This window comes from Malurus melanocephalus, unplaced genomic scaffold (assembly GCF_030028575.1).
Source record: "Malurus melanocephalus ecotype Western Australia unplaced genomic scaffold, MMel_1.1 scaffold_526, whole genome shotgun sequence".
In the NCBI taxonomy this organism is placed as follows: domain Eukaryota; kingdom Metazoa; phylum Chordata; class Aves; order Passeriformes; family Maluridae; genus Malurus; species Malurus melanocephalus.
The window spans coordinates 165016-182190 of NW_026623758.1; the positions used below are offsets into that span (position 1 = coordinate 165016).

The window sequence follows — 17175 nt, forward strand, 5'->3', positions numbered from 1 at the left end:
AAATTGTCAATAACGGCTTCATAGACATGTTATCAAATTCCTCAAACCTGGTGGAGCAAGTTCAATTGATACTGGATAATGTAACACAAAGTCAGATAGCCTGAAAACATTTATTTAGTAAAGTAGGAGTTTCAATTGGCCTCAAGTGATCAATGGGATGCTAGGAAAGGGTTGTTTTAACAGACTGAAAAAGTCTCAATCTTGCATTTTGTCATAAACATTTTAATTTATCAAGAACRGATTTCTCCCAATGTTTTTCATAGCAGCAATGCCAAATATGTAACCATACCTGCTCATTGGTTTGCTGTTTGATTCTCAATTTTACCATTTAAAATRAAAGGGGAAAAAAACCTTTTTAATTGATTAACTGCACTAAAAGTAGTTAAAAGAATGTTATGCTCACCTTGGGATTTTGGGTAGTCTTGGTGTTTGAGAGCACTGTGTAGAGATTAGGAATTTACTGAGAGCCAAAATGTGCTGAAAGGTTCATTGCAGTGTGCAGGGYTCTGAGCAGGTGGGACTGGAAATGCTTGCCTGCAGATTTTTCACTGGGGACATTGCTGATGTCAACAGAAGGCAAAGCCCATCTCAGTCACAAATAAAGCAAAGCAGACCTGTGTTGGTCAGAGCCACCCAGTTCACAGGCTGGAGGGCAGAGCACATCTTGTGACACAAGGGAAATGTGTTGTTTTTGTGGCTGAGCCAAAGGGAAGCACAGGAAAATAMTCTTTTGGTAAGAATTGCTCTCAGCTGATAATTTATAGCAGCACATCCAGTGCTCCTGTGAGCTGTAGTTTCTCTGAGCCTGGGKTTTTTTTTTTAATGCTCTTACATCAGGAGCTGATTAGCCTGGTTAGGACGAGGCATTAGGTTCCAAAGGAAAATCAGCAGTGGCTAATCTGTGAGMGAGAGAATCTCTGAGCCCTTTACATCATTGCTGTGCAAGTGGCTGAAATGCCAGGAATGGGAAAATTGAAACAGAACTGACATGTCAATCCTCAAAGCTCCTACAGAGCCAGTGGCAAGTGCTATTGGATACTGTCACAAGACTCTGCAGACACAAGTCCTGATGAATTCAGTGAAAACTGGCATTTGAATTYCTGTGTACAACAGCTTCTCTTTGCCATCTGTGGTTGAAATGATCTCTAAAATTAATTTCTTTGTTATAGGTTTATGGAATTGTAAAAGGACTTGAGGTCAGCCAGCTCATCCCCTGCCCCAAACTGGTTTACTACCTCAGAGCAAGATGGTGGAGAAATAAGATTGTATTTAATAACTTTATATTAATGGTTTTCTTGGTAGTAGTCTCAGAAGACACACCAAAAAGTTTAACTTGTCTCTGTACCCCAAGCACCTTCTACATAAATGACAAACTCTGGAGCTTGACTGACAGGCCCTGAGATTTGGAAAATACAGGTGACAGGATTCTTCCAATGTGGTTTTAGTTTTTATTTTTTTTTAATAAAAGAGAGCATGTCTTTCTTACTTTGTCTTTATGGCATGTGACATTGATCACAGAATCAGGAAAGACTTTTTTGAAACTTTTAACCTTCAGCAGAGTATTTCAGAAAAAAACCAAATCTTTACTTCATACAGGCAGGAGTTCCTTAGTAGAAAGAAGTCATTTTATGATTGTCATGACATTAAAGAAGGGTTTTATAAATCCTCCAAAATACTTAAAAGGATTAAATACAGAAGGAATAAAGTTAGCTCTCGCACAGCTACTTGGACATAACTMGATAAGAAGCTCCTTTGAATTTGCAATGTGTCTATGTAAGCCATATGCATTCTGCTTAGCTCTTCCCTAGCATAATCCTCAGAAGCTTCTCTCCTGGAGGATGTAGGAGAATGGTTCAATCGTCTTAAGGCATGTGGATCCCTAGATCTGCTCCTGATGTGAACGTGAGGCAGATTGCAGGAGCTTTGCTGACACCAGCTAGAACTGTGTTTCACACAAAGTTGACAGAGTGTGCTCGCACCRAAATAGTTATCACCCAGCTTGCATAATCCTCCCAGAATCTGCCTCAYGATTTGTGCATTCTGCCAAATGTAGCAGATCAAGGTGCATCATAAAATATTTGCACTATGTTTGAGATATTAGAATAGGAGCATAAATCAGGCATTGGTGTTGTTCTGGAAAAGCCTGTCAGAACAATTTCTTCTGTATTAATGAAACCTGTCTGCACCTTTTCATCACACARCATTCTGTTCTGTATTTCTTTCCTCATTGACTATCTCATATAAGCTGTCAGGGATGACTTTGCTTTGGACTTCTGCAAACTATTTTGTTTAGAAAAAGGCATTAATTAATTTCTCCTTTTTTTTTGCAGTCATTTCTGTCTGCAGTTAGCCTGTTCCTGAGACACCTCTGATTTTAATTGAGCTTTGTGCTGAAATGACAGACCCTTCTATCCATGACTCAAATATATTATCAATTCTTGCACTCATCTGCTAAAAGATGCACTGAGGACTATAGTGACAATCCTGCTAAATGAGAGTGGCAGAGTGTTCTTTCTTATTCTGTTTCTGCTTCCAGACACAGCGGTGCCAGCACTAACTGTGCACGTATYTTTCTAATCTGTGTACTAGAAAATAGGTCCAAACCCTTCTCTTTTTTGCTGAAGCAGGAAGAAGGCAATTATTTTGGTACACTTGCTTCTACCCACTGGAGGTCAGCACAGATCTTCACAGGAGCTTGGGAGAGGCCCTGTGGGCTGGTATGAAAGGGAAATGTTGTAATAGTGGATATGGTGCTCAGTGTTGCCATGAAATTGTGATGCTCTGTGGTACCTGATGCCATTTCAACACTCTTGACAGCAAATTACTTGCATGTTCTTCTACTTGACTGAGACAAAGAATAGAAAGGGGTTTTGAAAAACATGTATGTTGTAAAGAAAAATGATTAYTGGTGTTGAGCTTTAAGTAGCAACCAATGGGGAAAAAAAAACCCAAAACAAAACAAAATTCTTTCCAAGTACRGGAAGTTCCCTTGTCTCAATTTTAAGGTTCAAGCCCATTCCACCAAAGAGGTTGAGAATCAGGTTGAAGCACTCAGGAGGGGTGATAGATCTGCAAATTCTGCTGGAGATAAAAAGCAATCTCCAGTAGTTTTTCATACGGTCAGAATTTCACCTATCGATTCTAATATTTGAAAAGACCCTGATGACTCTGTTGTGTGACAATATGAATCATACAGACAGTGGAATGAAAGGCCAGAATGCTGCAGGGAAAATGAGCAAATCCTGAGATCTGGTAGACAYAAATGTGCTACAAAACAGGGTTGTCTTGTTCAACTACTTTCATGAAACCTCACAAATATTACTGAGTTTAAAGCTGTCTTCTTATTCTGAATGTCACAGAAAAACATAGTAATGAAGGTTTTCTTGGCTTTACTGTTATTTAATAAATTAAGAACCATGATATGGCTTTGCAAGTTATTGATGTGGAAATTTCTTTAACAGGGAATTGATAAAATAATCTAGACAGATCAGTGAAACTCACTGTATCAAGTTCTCCTTTTTTTCCTACAAAAAATCTCAATCTCACAAGCACTGTTCAGAAATTGTAAAATTTTCTTATGAGCTCTTTCCTGTATGTTGCAATGAGATGACAAAACTGTTTTTGTATGGATATAAGTTCCTTGGATAAGTTTTGAGTAGCTTTATTGACACTTTTCATAGTTCATATGGGCAAAATAACTTCATGATAAGCTGCAGAATGAGAGGTAAAAGGTTTAAACCCAGATCCTGAATACTGCCCAGTACTGCTGTCTTTAAACAAAAATTTGCTAATGCTAAGAGAAAACAAACAAAAATATTTCTGTAAAGGAGAAAAAGGCARCAGCCAATGTCATTGCTATCAGAAAAAAAGGTGTTTTTGTCAGATAAGGCACCAAGAGCACATTCCTCACTAAATCTTTCCCTGAGATGCGTAGCCTGTGTACTGCCGCTACTAACCCCTTGCTCTGTAATCTCTCTGTATATATGTCTAATTTATCAGTTTCTTGTAGATTGTCAGCAGCCTGCTGCCTCCATACCGCCACACGGCTCACAACTAGCCAGGGGGCCAGATTGCCAGACTGTCAGGTAAACTCCACTAACTCTCTTCTCTTTGCACCTAGCTGCATGCACGCCTGCTGCTCCCCTCCTCTTCCTCRGACAAAAAGCTCTTCATTTTGTCTCTAACAGCAAACTTTTAACAGCTTGAGGAACAGTGGTAATTTCTGCAGTGACAGTACCAACATGAGTCACAGCATTYGTGCACTTGCTTCCCTGTAAAAATATGGAAAAAAATGCAAAGTGGGATCGTGAAGCCCTCGTTTGATATTTTAAAGTGGTTTCTCAATGATGCCAAGATAGTAATGATTTTATTTTGTTGCTAGAATGATTTACTTAAATGGGGGACTTAATTTCAGGGGTAGGTGTAGGCTTCTTTTTTGTAGGGTTTTATTTTAAAGGTGTTTGTAAGATTTTAACAGACACTTCTAAGAAAGTTCTCCCTGATTTGGAAACTCAGACCCAAGGCAATCAGTTTTTAATCTTGTTTTTAAAAGCAAACTCCTGGTGTCCTTGCTCATAGGTGGTGCAAAGGCCAAATCATGCTTCTGAGATGGCTGAGTTACTCGAGGCACAACCCCAAAACTAAGCAAAACAAAAAGACATTACAATGATTTTCTTTATCTGTTCATGGTACATTTTGTGCCAATATTCACATATGTCTATACTCTCATTTGAAATAGGCTACATTATTTTAGGTCTTTGCCTGAACTGTAGTGACCAAGTTGTGCCTCTCTTTTATTGCCTACAAAGTGGAAGTATTATTATTATTAATAATAATTATAATAAATAATAATAATAATTTGTTATTATTAAAATTATTATTCTTTACTATGTAAGAGTAATATGAAAATTTTACCTGAGAAGGTGGTGTAAACTCCTTGTAACTGAAAAGTGTAATGATTTCCAGTTGGAGTTTTACATCTCACTGAAAAAAAACCCGCACAAGTTACATTTAAAATCCTTATAATGCTAATGAAGTGGTGCTGCTGTATTTTAGATGTTACAGAAATTTGGGATTATCATTAAGTTCTTTGGATACATGGAAGCTTAATGCCAACAAGTCTTATTTTTAACCCTTATTTTAACCCTATTAATCTAATTTACCATCACAAACTAAAGTCTATTCTGTTACTTCCATAGCTACTCTAATGGTTAGCATCTCTAAATGCTAAACGAATGCTTCTGTAATTTTAAAAATTCTTCTCAGAATGAAAAACCTCCTGCATTTGCTACTGCTGCACATATATCTGCAAGCATTACCTTCTTCTGATAACTTAAAATATGGTTAATATTTTTAAAACTTCAGATCAGCTACACTACAAACAACTAACACCTCACACATTAAGCTGAATAATTGTCTTTCAAGGAGCTATTGTTTTTTAGCACTAGAATGATACTTGTCTGATGAAACCAAAACAACACTGGTTTTGATATAGTAACACTGCAGCCTTGCTTGCCTCAGCCACATCCCTTCATAAAGCACTGAAGCATAACGATAGATTTAATGCAAGTCAGCATGATGGCACAAGTTGCTGAGTTCTTTAAATAGAGTAATTGGAATCTGGAGTAAAATTCGAGGGCATTTAAGGAGCCAGTTAGGTTTACTGAGGTTCAGATTTTCTAAATGCAGCAGAGAAGGAAGACAGGAGCATGTCCTACCCTTCCTTGTCCTCTGACAATCCCTGCTGGGATGGCACGTATGATTTACATCACAKGGTGATGCCAAATGAGGCAAATGAAAGCTCTGCCCAGCCCTGAAGCCACCCATTTGAAGAGAGAGCTGTGTTTTTTTTGTTAAAATCTCCAACACGATTCTCATAGCAATGTGACCTCTCAGTGGCATTTCAGTCAGGACTGAACAAGAGCCTGTTGAGGCTTGTGATTTACACAGATTGTTTGCAGGATGTTTTCCACATCCTGCAGTGTCTTAACATGTTCAAACCATTTAATGTGCCTGACCATAACACAGGTAGCTTCACAGAGAGCTTTCCTTCATTCATTATCTATACTATGACTTTTTAGTGGGACTTGTCTAACTCTGGCATTTTTGGTAATTGTGATTTCAGTGCATGAGCTTTGGTAAACCTCACTAGGTAAGCCATGCCCAGTTTCAAGCCAAATGAACCTCCAGGACACATCTAATCAATTCATTTCAGTTGTACATTGCTCTTTTTTCTTGAATTTGCATATTTCAACTGAAACTTGATTGGAGAATCTGGGAGAACTTACCTTAAGAGATTTTTTTGAACTAAATTGATGCAACAATACATGAAATACATGAAATTCTCACTCTGTATGTAATTCCATGCATTACCTCAGTTTCTAGGTCCAGGGGTATGGGGCAAGCAACCAAATCCAGTCCTGCCCTGAAAATTATTGAATGCTGTTCCCTTATCCTAGCTACCTGTCTGATGGACTGATTGGACAAGACTAAAATATTGCCAACATCCAATATTAAAAAAAGTGKATCCATCTTTGGTTTGTATTCAGGTTTCTGTTGAATGCAGTGAAAAACTTCATTATCAGAAGCCAGAACTCTAGACCTAAATTATCTGTTAATAAGAAAGCAAACGATAAATCCCCAATATTTCAAATTAAATTAATATTGCATTTTAATAAGAAATAATGTTTTTATTTATATGAAGCAGGAAATAAATTTAAAATAAAATATGCAACCTAAAACCATGCAAAATGGTTTCATTCTGAAAATATCACGGGTCTGTTCATATTTTCCTTCTCTGATTTGTTACAGTTACAATCAATGCCAGACAATGTTGYATGTGAATAACATCTTTTAAACAGACTAGAGTACTTATGAACACTGAAGGGCTTTGCACACTATTTCCCAGTTAATTTTAGAAATACATGATTAGAATTTTGAGTGCCAGTGGAAAAAAAAAGCTGCATAAAGCCAGACAATAATATTAACACAAAAATTTACACAGGCTTTATTCATCAATTGAATGACTACACACCCAAATKATATCAGCAGAGATGTTTGCAAATATGTCCATTAAAACCACGTTTTAAAAACTGCACGTATCCTATGGGGGAATGTAGCAATGTTCTTCCTTATTTTTAGTTTATAATCAAAAACTCAGATTCTTTGCTTTGTGTTAATAATCTGCCCTGCCATCCTCTGCTGTCTGTGACTGTCACTGTGTCTGATAGCTCAGCTCCAGGTCCTGCTGCCACCAGCACCTCTACCTGCCATAAAAAGCACATTGAATGCCGTGTGTCATTGCTGATTCAGATGTATTTTTAGTTTGTGTACTGCTACAGTAATCTGCATTAATGAACTGGATGAATTGTGTTTTTGAAGAGAGGAAGATATAACAGCAGGGTTTTAGAAAAAGATTTAAATCTRTTGGGGCTGCAGGTGATGTGGCTACAGATGTTACTGTGAATAGCATGATAGCCTTGCAAATTTTTTTCTCTTCCTAATGTCCCTAATACTTATTGGTTGAAAAGGAAACAGCGAGACAAATTTTCCTATTTCTTCTGTGCACAAATGTGTGCTTGTATTTCAAAAAAAGAAGCAATGCAGAATAACCAGGAAAAGAAAATTAATATAATTCTAAGCACATTGAATTARAATTGCTAATCTGAGCATAGCCTGGGATGGTTTGCGTTACAGTTTTTATAGTCATGGTTGGCTTTGTACTGAAGGTCATGCCATAATGTTATTATGGTTGTTTATGTTTGTGTAGAGGAGAATCTGATGTGTCTCAAAGAGGTTCTTTCAGGCCATTGCTGTACATAATCAGTTGTAACTGCAGCATTTCCTCACCAGCCCTCTCCCTCGTTGCTTATTTTTAAAGTTAGGAAGGAAGCCCCAGAAGACAAACACATCTCTGCTAACGAGTAAGGAATGTGTTCGTGGAGTTTCTGTTCCTCTCTGGCAATTATAGGAGTCCTGYTAAAAAAGAAACAGGGCAGAAAAGGAGAAAGTCAGGGTGCCGGGTAACGTAATCACCTGCTTGTTTGTCTTCTCCAAATGTGATGTTAAAATTCTAATTCAGTTTTCTGTCTCTGAAGGAATTAAGACTAATGCTTCTCCTAAGCCTATCTTGAAAATTTAGGAGGTGCTGAAGCCAGGAGCTTGCTCTTGATGAGTGGATAAGTWTGAGAATAAATACAGACCTTTTGGGTCCATCTGCAGTCACTCCTGACAGTCATTAGGGTGGAGCAGGCAAAGATCTCTCTGTGGATGCTGCATCTGCATTTGCATGTGGCAGAACATGGCAGAGGGGAAGGACAGATACAGCCATGCAAAGAATTGCTTAGAGGAGACAGGCCTGATGTCTTCTCAGAGTGTTTGATTCAACAAGTTCAAATAATAAAGCTTAAAAAAATTTTAGATTAACTATTTATGCCTAGGTGCTTAGGTTTAGACTGATCAATAGATAAACTGATACATTGTAGTCCATAATAGTACACACTTTTAGTGTTAGACATCTTGGACAGCTGAGCACAAAACAATTMTTGTGAGGTCCTGAGCTTCTATAAGCCCATCTCACCAGCCTTTTTGCAATCATCGTTTTGAGTTTCCTTTTGAGAAAATGGAACCTTCAGGAGCATTAATGAGAAATGGAACCTAACTTAAGACATACAACTCTATGATTTTTAATTAGCCCAGAGGTGCAACGACTGTGGCTCCTGCTGAATTGTAATACCTTGTAATTGGTGAATTTATGGTCATAGCTCCCAGATTTCTCTGATTTGAAAATGTGGACATTGCCATCAACTTACTTACAGTGATGGTGCATGCTTCTTCCTATCTTCAGTCAAACACAATGCCATTGCTTTGTTTCCTTAAGTAAATGCTGTATGTGAAAAYTAAAGACATTTTCAGTACCACTGGCATTTCCAGTAGCAGTTTTCCAAATACCTCTGGCATTTCAAATTGATTCATTTCCAGCAATAGACTAATTGCATTCCTTCAGCCAATACTGCAATAGTCTGTGCTGCAGAGATAATATGTAAAAGCACAGTTTCTAAAGAAGGAAAAGAGAAGAAGCAAATTCTCTTGAGGACAGAGACATAAATGATGGTGCTTTATCATACATCACACTGCTGAGCTTGGAATAACTTCAACACTGTAGAACATTTGAAGCATCAGGGGAAAACTCTTCCCAGACACATTAAAGAACTGGGGTTTGTGGTATTTTTTTCCTTTTTTTTTCTTCTCTTTATAAATGACATTTTCTTGCATTTTGTTTTTGTACTTTGTTTTTCTAAAACCCTGCACCAAGAAGTGGGTGTGATTTTGTCAGCTCCCCCTTATCTTTGCTGCTACTCCAACCCATGAAGGCTGGTTCAGACCTCTCCGCACTATATGCCAGTGAATGCCATAAATGCACTTTTGAGTCTTATCAGATGAATGCTGTTATCAGACAAATTGCACATAAAAAACAGCCAAATGACAGAAATTGAGAGGATTTGAACAGCACAAAACCCAAAAGAAAACAAAACCTAAAAATTGCCACCCTTCGGGAGTGTAAATTACAAAATATCTAATGATGAAGAAGGCTACACTATATTTGTACGAATGAACTAGTAAATAGGTCAAATTCAATCAGATATCACATTTTCACAAAGCTATAAAACCTGATTTCCAGCCTGGCATGGTCCTTCATCTCAAACAGTGAATCTGCTGCATATAGAAAATCTTTAATACTCACGTAAAGATGACACCTGCATCTTGTCCTTCAAATTTGCTCCCATGTTTCACAGATGCATTTTTTTCTCCACACAGCCTTTGTCATCACAGCATGCAAACAGCAAAATTGCATTCATTAAGTGTGAAGTGGGATATCTGGATATATGGGATATCTTCACAAGTGCGTCCAGGTGTCCCTGACTTGTCCAATGAGAGTTTCTTTATGTGTACTTTGTGTCTGAGGATATGGATTTAGAGATGAGGCGTCATCCCCTTTTAAAGTGCATTTCCAGCCCTGTACTGTTTACATGCCTGTAAAAATTTTGCCTTGTATTTTAAGCACTTTTTCTCTTTTCTTTTCAATTTTCAGTCCTAATGCTCTTCCAGAAGAGCAGCCACATTCCAGCTCTCAGTGTGCCCCTCTCAACTGTCTCTCTAAGCCTCCTCCTTACCCCTAATCTTCATATGCAACGTAAGAGAAAATGTAAACAGAGTGGAGTTCATGCAACAAAGGTTGGGGTTGTTCCCAGCAAGCRGGTGGACAATCCTGCCTTGTTGCTGCATTGGCAAGTCTGGATTCATATCCCCTGCTCTGGCAACTGAGGGAAGGTTGAGAAGAAGAACACAAAGCACAGAGCCCAACCTATCGAGAAGACTTTTTATGGTTCCTTTGATTGTACTCAAACTGTGCTATCACAACTGAAGTGTAGTGAAATTTAACATCTCGACAAAAATGTTCCTCCCAGCTGCTTGGCTTTACCTCTGAAATGATGAGAGACTTAAGCCAATGTTAAAGAAATACGTTACAAAAAATCCTACCCTCACATCTTCTTAAGTTCAGCCATAGGAACCAGTTCAAATTTCCTTTTGTCTTCAAGGGTGTGATATTTATTTCTTACTTTATTTTCACCAGAATTTTGTGTTTATAAAAAATGTCTTCTTTTTTTTTTTTTTGGTGGAGTTGTATTTAACTGATWTTATTTTTTAAATCCAAGCAGAAATAGCTTCAGTGAAGAATGACTGTGTTAATATTAAAAAGAGGCTTGTTGCATTGGCCAGCATATGGCTAATTTTTATTGCACAAAAAATGTTGGAAATGGGTTGAATTGGAATGTTAACAATGACTGTATATTTTGCTGCTGCACTGATATTGTTTATGCACTTGTTTTTTTTTTAATTCCTATTACACTAGCTTCTGGTTTTGTTCTAGCTCTTCACTGAAAGATAATTATTAAGCCTAAGAAGGAGATGAAAGGATAATGTATTGATTTGTTTTCAGATGTTTGCTTGCATTGTAATTACACTTCTCGCATCATGAATCGGTGCTGTTTTTTGGGATTACTTTCTATTTGGTATCTGAGAAAGCAAATCTGAAATAAGTAAAATGCTGTGTGCTAAAGAAAAACATTCTTTCCTCCCGCTCCCACATTCAGGATCCTAGCTCGAGGCCTTACCAGGAAAGGCTMGTATGAGTGGGGAAGTCGTGTGCATTTCGTGTGAAGCGTTCTGGGGTGAAAGGACTCACGCAGGTAGGGTTGATGGTGTGGATCAAAGGCAGCAGGATTTTACTGTAGTGCATTTTTTCCTTGCCAAAAATCAACAGACACAGAACCTTAGCTCATGTCAGTTTATGACAAATACTCAGGTGATCAACACTACGCAGACTCTATCGCAACAGTGCACAGTGTTCCTAGTTAAAGATTCTTTCCTGGAAAAGCTGAGTAAGYCTGTTCTTCTTTCAAAAGCAGCAAGTTTCTGGTCTAAATCAAGGGATGGAGGAATTCATTTTGCACAGTAGCTGGCAGCAAGGCCAGTAGCTAAGCAGAGGGTTGTGGTTCAGCATCTGTGGGTCATCAGCTAGAGAAACAAGTCTGCTTGCTGCCTACCTGCCTGCTTSTTGGTAACTAGCAGGCTCCTTGTTTCATTAGGTGGCCTTAACTTATTTACAGAAGAAAGGCTTAGATATTGCCACTTGTCTTTATTCCTTCTCTGCAGCAAGTGTGTGACCYACAAGTGGGAAACACAGTACAGCCTGAGGTCCAGGGGAGCTGGGGAAAAAATATTGCTGCAGATGTGGCTGGAACAAYTATTTCATATTCTGCCTGAATCTGAGCAAAGGAAGTCAGATTTTTAGTAACAGTGCTTACCAAATGTTACAATACACAAAACATCAGCAGAGGAAAGAATCGGTGACCACTCAGTGTGCCTAACAAATCATTATTACCATAGTACCAAGAACAAAGGTGCTGTAAATAGAAATATTTTATGTCATCAACAAYGTCTGTCGTGTAACCTTGGCAAAGCAGCTGAGCTATTGTAACAAAACACTCAGAGATAGAGAAAATAAGAACAAACTGATACCCAGTCCTGATCAGATCAAACAGATAACACTGGGCAGTGTTTTGACTTTGGTTTCCACAGGGTTCAYGTGATTCCTCTCATACACTGTTACATCACTATTCAGTATCATACTGAAGCTGCCTGTTGTCTTGTCATAGAAAGGTCAAGTGCAACCTTGTTCAGCTCTATGATCATGTCTGACACTGAGTTTAGCTGCTGTTTTGATTTCTTTTAAGAAACCACAGTATTTTGTCTTGGGCAAATTCAGCCTTCAAAAAGCATCTCCAGATTCCTGACCTTGTCCGACTGTTGTTTGAATATCTGCATCCAACAAAGACAGCTGCTGTATATTGTTAATAAGAGAAGGAATTTGCATAGCTTTGAATGCAGTTACCACTGACTGCACTTGGAATAGTTTTTCCTATTTTTCATATCCAAATCAAAGGCGTTTTCCTGAACTTTAGTTAAGCAGTAATTCAGTGAAATACATTTCCTTGCTATGTAGATACAAATTTATTTGGGGAAAAAAAGTTATCAAGACAGTTTAGAAACATATGCAYGTCCATGTGGATCAAGAGTTCTGAAAGAACATTCAATGGTATAGAAGTTGTGGCCCTGTTTTRTAGAAATAAATTTTTTTATTCTCTTAAGTTTTAAATTTTTAATTTCTAAGTTTTCAATTTACATTTTTTATATGTAATAAAACTTAAGTGTTGGAAATGTAAGAGAACTAGAAACAAACCAACTTCAATGTACAAATGGTTGTAGTTAYTGCATTGTAAGTTACAAAACTATGTAGGTCCCTGGGACAACTTTTGTCAGTTAATCAGTATAAAATAAAATAYATACCTTGAACTTAAGATAAAAACCTCTTCTTTGATATATATTGATTGATAATGTAAAACTTTGTGAGAGATTTTGTAGGAAATATTTACATGCAGGCAAAACCAGAAACAAAAGCCTGGGTTTTTTTAAGGGTTGCAAAATATTACATTTTGCCCATTTTAAATTAGTGTATGTTGTGTTGATATCTATTCTGATTTTTAAGGGTTAAGAAAAAATTATACATRTATTTATATTGGTTGAGTATACTTAGAAGCACTGCAATTTGTCCTACTCAGTAAAGAGTAAAGGAAGAAATTAAAATCCTACTCTGACTTTTGTGTCTGAAACACAGCTTTTGTTCTCTATGATGGCCTTGAAATTTCTTTGRATTTGAAATAGCCTACTCAAAATAGGGTCATTTAGGTCAAAATAGGGTCATTTTGGTTTGGGTTTTATTTTCTGATGTATTGAAAAATTATTCCTTGTTCAGTGAAATGATCAGCTTCTGGAAATCCAGTTTATAGGAAATGTGTATGGAAAAAAAGGAAAGGAAAGAAACAGGAAAAAAAATCAAATACAAAGGGGAAAAAAGATGAAAAGATTGTAAAATGTAATAGTATGAAAAAATATATTTTCTATCAGAACATATACAGAGGTTTTACAGAAAGAAGACATATTACCGTTTTTCATGCTAATTGTATAGAATTKTCTGCCTCCTAAATGGAGGCAATAGTGATATTCTTTCTGATTGATCTGATTGTCAGGTTGGCATCTCTGTRCTTTCTCTATCCACATTTTTCACAGTAAAGTAATGTGATCATAGCTATATAGCAGAGTTCGTAAAATGAAACTGCAATTAACGCTGCAAGTTTTAATGCCAAGTTGATTTTTCAGTTGATTTTATTTTAAAAATATTATGAAGCTGTTAAGCCATTTGCCATATTAATGTGTGTACATAAAGGAGAATATGTTATGACATAGAACCTCACTTACAAAATATGACCTCACCTATGAAGGCTGCTCACCACACTTAGATTGGGAATACTGAAGTCAGTTAAATATTACTAAAATCTGTTAATAAAATCTGTTAATAAAATTTGACCCAGTCCTTATCCCACTGGAAACAACATCCAGAGTCTGGGCCCTAATTTTGTTACCAACTTTCTCGTTCCTCATGCAATGCCAAAATCAGTTCCACTTACAGCTGAACTGATAATCATCATCATAAGGTATAGATTGCATCAGCCTTTCTGAGGTCTGTTCCTTTCTTTGGCAGAAGATGCATATCCACTGAGGTTGCAGTAAATTTCTTTCTTTTGTTCCTTGGAAATCTTCATTTGAGAATGGCAGGAACTGACATTTTACCTTTGAAGTATGATAATTGCTGTAGTTACCTCTTTAAAAATCCCACCCTTCATCTTTTCTTCAGTTTTCCTTTGCTGTGTGTGCAGTGAGTCTGAAAGGGATATATACTATTCAGGCTTTTTTTAACCCTTAAGGTGGTTTTTTTTTTAGTATAATTAAGTGGAAAAGAAATAAAAAAGCAATTGCCTTTCGCCTTCAGGCACAAATACATCAAAATATGCAATGGGAAATGTGTGCATGACATTGTTAACATCGTGTAGCTTTTCCATATCCATAACTAAGCTAGAAAATTCTTATTTCTTGTATGATACGCATATTCTTCTTGCTAGAAGGGCAAGTGAACTATCACAGAGTGTCTGTATCTTTCATTGGGAGGTGCACAGCTTAAATCCTTATTGGTTTTTAATCTGTTTCCTGTGGAGTTCTTGAAAATCCCCTTTGTAAAATGTAATGGCAACCAAGGGACAAAGTGACAAAAGGTAAAGGAAAAATCCAATATTTCATTACTGGAGTTAATATGTRGGCAGACTCTGGGTGATAGAGCCTTGTAGTTCAAAAATGTCTYTCTACAAAGCTTTCTATTTGTTTTGATTATCTTTGATTATCRATATTTGTTTTGATTATTTTGATCTGCTGTAAAAGAGTGGATAAGAGTGTATGGTTTTTCTCAGTGTTAGTAATCTGAGTTTTTATTGAGTATGTGGTTACCTGATTTCAAAACTCTTGTGGAAAAATCAGTAAACAGAAGCTTTTGATAAAAGTTTCAAGTAGACTGGCTTGCTAGCTAGTTGGTATTTTATCAGCTATGAACAAGAAATAAGAGTAATCTAGCTTATTTTATTATTATTTCTCCTGTTCACAGATATGGCTATGTGTGCTATGCCAGTGGATAAATAAAGTCCATTTTATTACTTACTGCCCTATTGATTTTCAGCCCTGTGGTTTGACTGTTAAAGGGTTAACTAACTTGATCCTTTGTAAACAATTAAAAAAAAAAAAAAGAAAACTGATGTTTTGTGACTTTTGTAATCTATTGAATGTTTCCATTTGCATGATGTTCTGTATCTAATGAACCATACAGATTGCTGTGTTCCTTTCAAAAGAGTTTTAGCATTGGTGGAGTTTGTGACAAACACAAATTTGTATACTGTATGTTTCCTGCTGTAATAACTCAGCTACTCCTATGTTGAATTGACATTATGTTGTCCTGCCTTCTTGGGGTTAAATGATGAAGTGTTTCTAGGTGGTGAAGAATATAAAAGTATATATGTTCATTTGTTAAAGACTGAATATTGGAAACTCTTCTCATTGCTACTTTATGCTAAAAGCAAAAAAAAAAAAAGTTAAATAATTCTTGTTTCCAAAAATGCATCATTTATTTTTAAAATTGAAGTAATTCCCATGTTAACTTTTCCTTGTCCTTGTAGACAATCCTAGATTAATACCTTGTGAGGGATTCATAAAGTCTGTGCTTGTACATGTGTAATATGATCATGCAGTCAAATGGTTGGGAAAAACACTCTAGTGCTGAAGAAAATAATTAAAAGAAGCCGATATACTGATTCTTACATCTTTATGTTCCAATTAAAATTACAGTGTAATGCATAACTGTTCCAGTGAATAAACTGGCCATTTTTGTTCATTTAACACTATTCTGTCTGGTCTACTTCTATTTATAGCAGTTTGCTTCGACTTGGCTTGGACTTTCACAATCATTTTGTTACAATTATGAGATCCATAATGGTAAGTTTAAAAGGTATCAAACAGGAAATTAAGAAGGGAAATCAACATTCAATGASAAGGGAATCAGAATTAAAGCCAAGATGCTTCCTCTGTTTTCTGAGTTTGAGGCAGATACTAAAATACTGTTTCCCCATATAGTGCTTCCAATAGATTTGAGTGATCTCTGAAATGCTGCAATACCTGCATAAACTTTCATCACAAGAATGCTCTGTAAGATGTAAATCTCCACCCTCAGGGTATGTGGAAGCAAAAGAAGAGCTGAAGTCAACATAAAAGTGCTTTGGGAATGCTGAAACATACCTGTTTTTTTTTACAGCAAGAAACCTCCTTTTCCCCTGCATAAGAGCTGTGCTCTGAAAGCAGCGAGGTGAAAATCCCCCTGCACTGCTCCAGGATCTCAGCCCTGGCAGGAATTTGGCTTCTGCAGCTCCTCCAGTGAGCCTTGCTGTTCACAGGGTCCCCGAGGGGTAGAAAATGTCCCATTTTAGAAATGGGTCAGAAAGATTCTGGAGGAAGGATTGCATCTCCAAACCTGCTGTGATGGTTGATTCCATTGGAATTGTTGGAGGGCTGGGTTTGTTTTTGGCTGGCTGGAGAGGTGCTTTGGATAGTAGCATGGTTTGTGCATGGTGACAGAAATGGGGCCAAGAGCTGTTTTTTGTTTAGGTTCTTCCCACTTGTCCCTTTTCTTCTTTTTGTCACCTGGCAGGGGATGGTATCCCACATTACCTTTTCTCATTGCAGAAATGCCTTTAACAACAGCCTTCTGTGATCATTTAGTGGGAGGGAGTGTGACTGCTAGAATTCTCTTACCCTGGGTATTCCTCTTCTTCMATTTTGAATTAATAGTTTCTGCGAGTTAAAAAAAAAAAAAGGGAAAAGCAGACTTTTCTTCTTCAGYGTGTTTTGGAAGCAGTTTCACAGAGGGTTGCCCCTTGGGTGAATATTCTCATTTCAAAGTTGATTTGAGAYACTTCTAACCCATATTGCTCCTTGCCCTTCCTCTGTGTCATCCCTTCAGCTGGTGCTGTGCAGCACTTTGAGAAGCAATGGTTTGATGAAGGTCACTGAAATAAAATGGGGGAAAAAAACCCAACCAACAAACAAAAAACACCCTTAAAAATTWTAACTTTTCTCAAAGAAAATATCCATGTAATTTCTGCCTTGGGAAGAACTTCTGGA

At 37.2% G+C, this 17175-nt stretch overlaps 1 protein-coding gene across 1 annotated transcript in view; it reads left to right on the forward strand.

The window, feature by feature from the left end:
• BICD1 (BICD cargo adaptor 1) overlaps nucleotides 1-10393 on the forward strand; it is an 84574-nt gene extending 74181 nt beyond the window's left edge. Inside the window, exon 9 of the mRNA XM_057381763.1 lies at nucleotides 10091-10393. Within this exon, the coding sequence (XP_057237746.1) occupies nucleotides 10091-10323 (233 nt within the window). The 3' untranslated portion in view covers nucleotides 10324-10393. The remainder of the gene's footprint in view (nucleotides 1-10090) is intronic.
• The last annotated feature ends 6782 nt before the right edge of the window (nucleotides 10394-17175 follow it).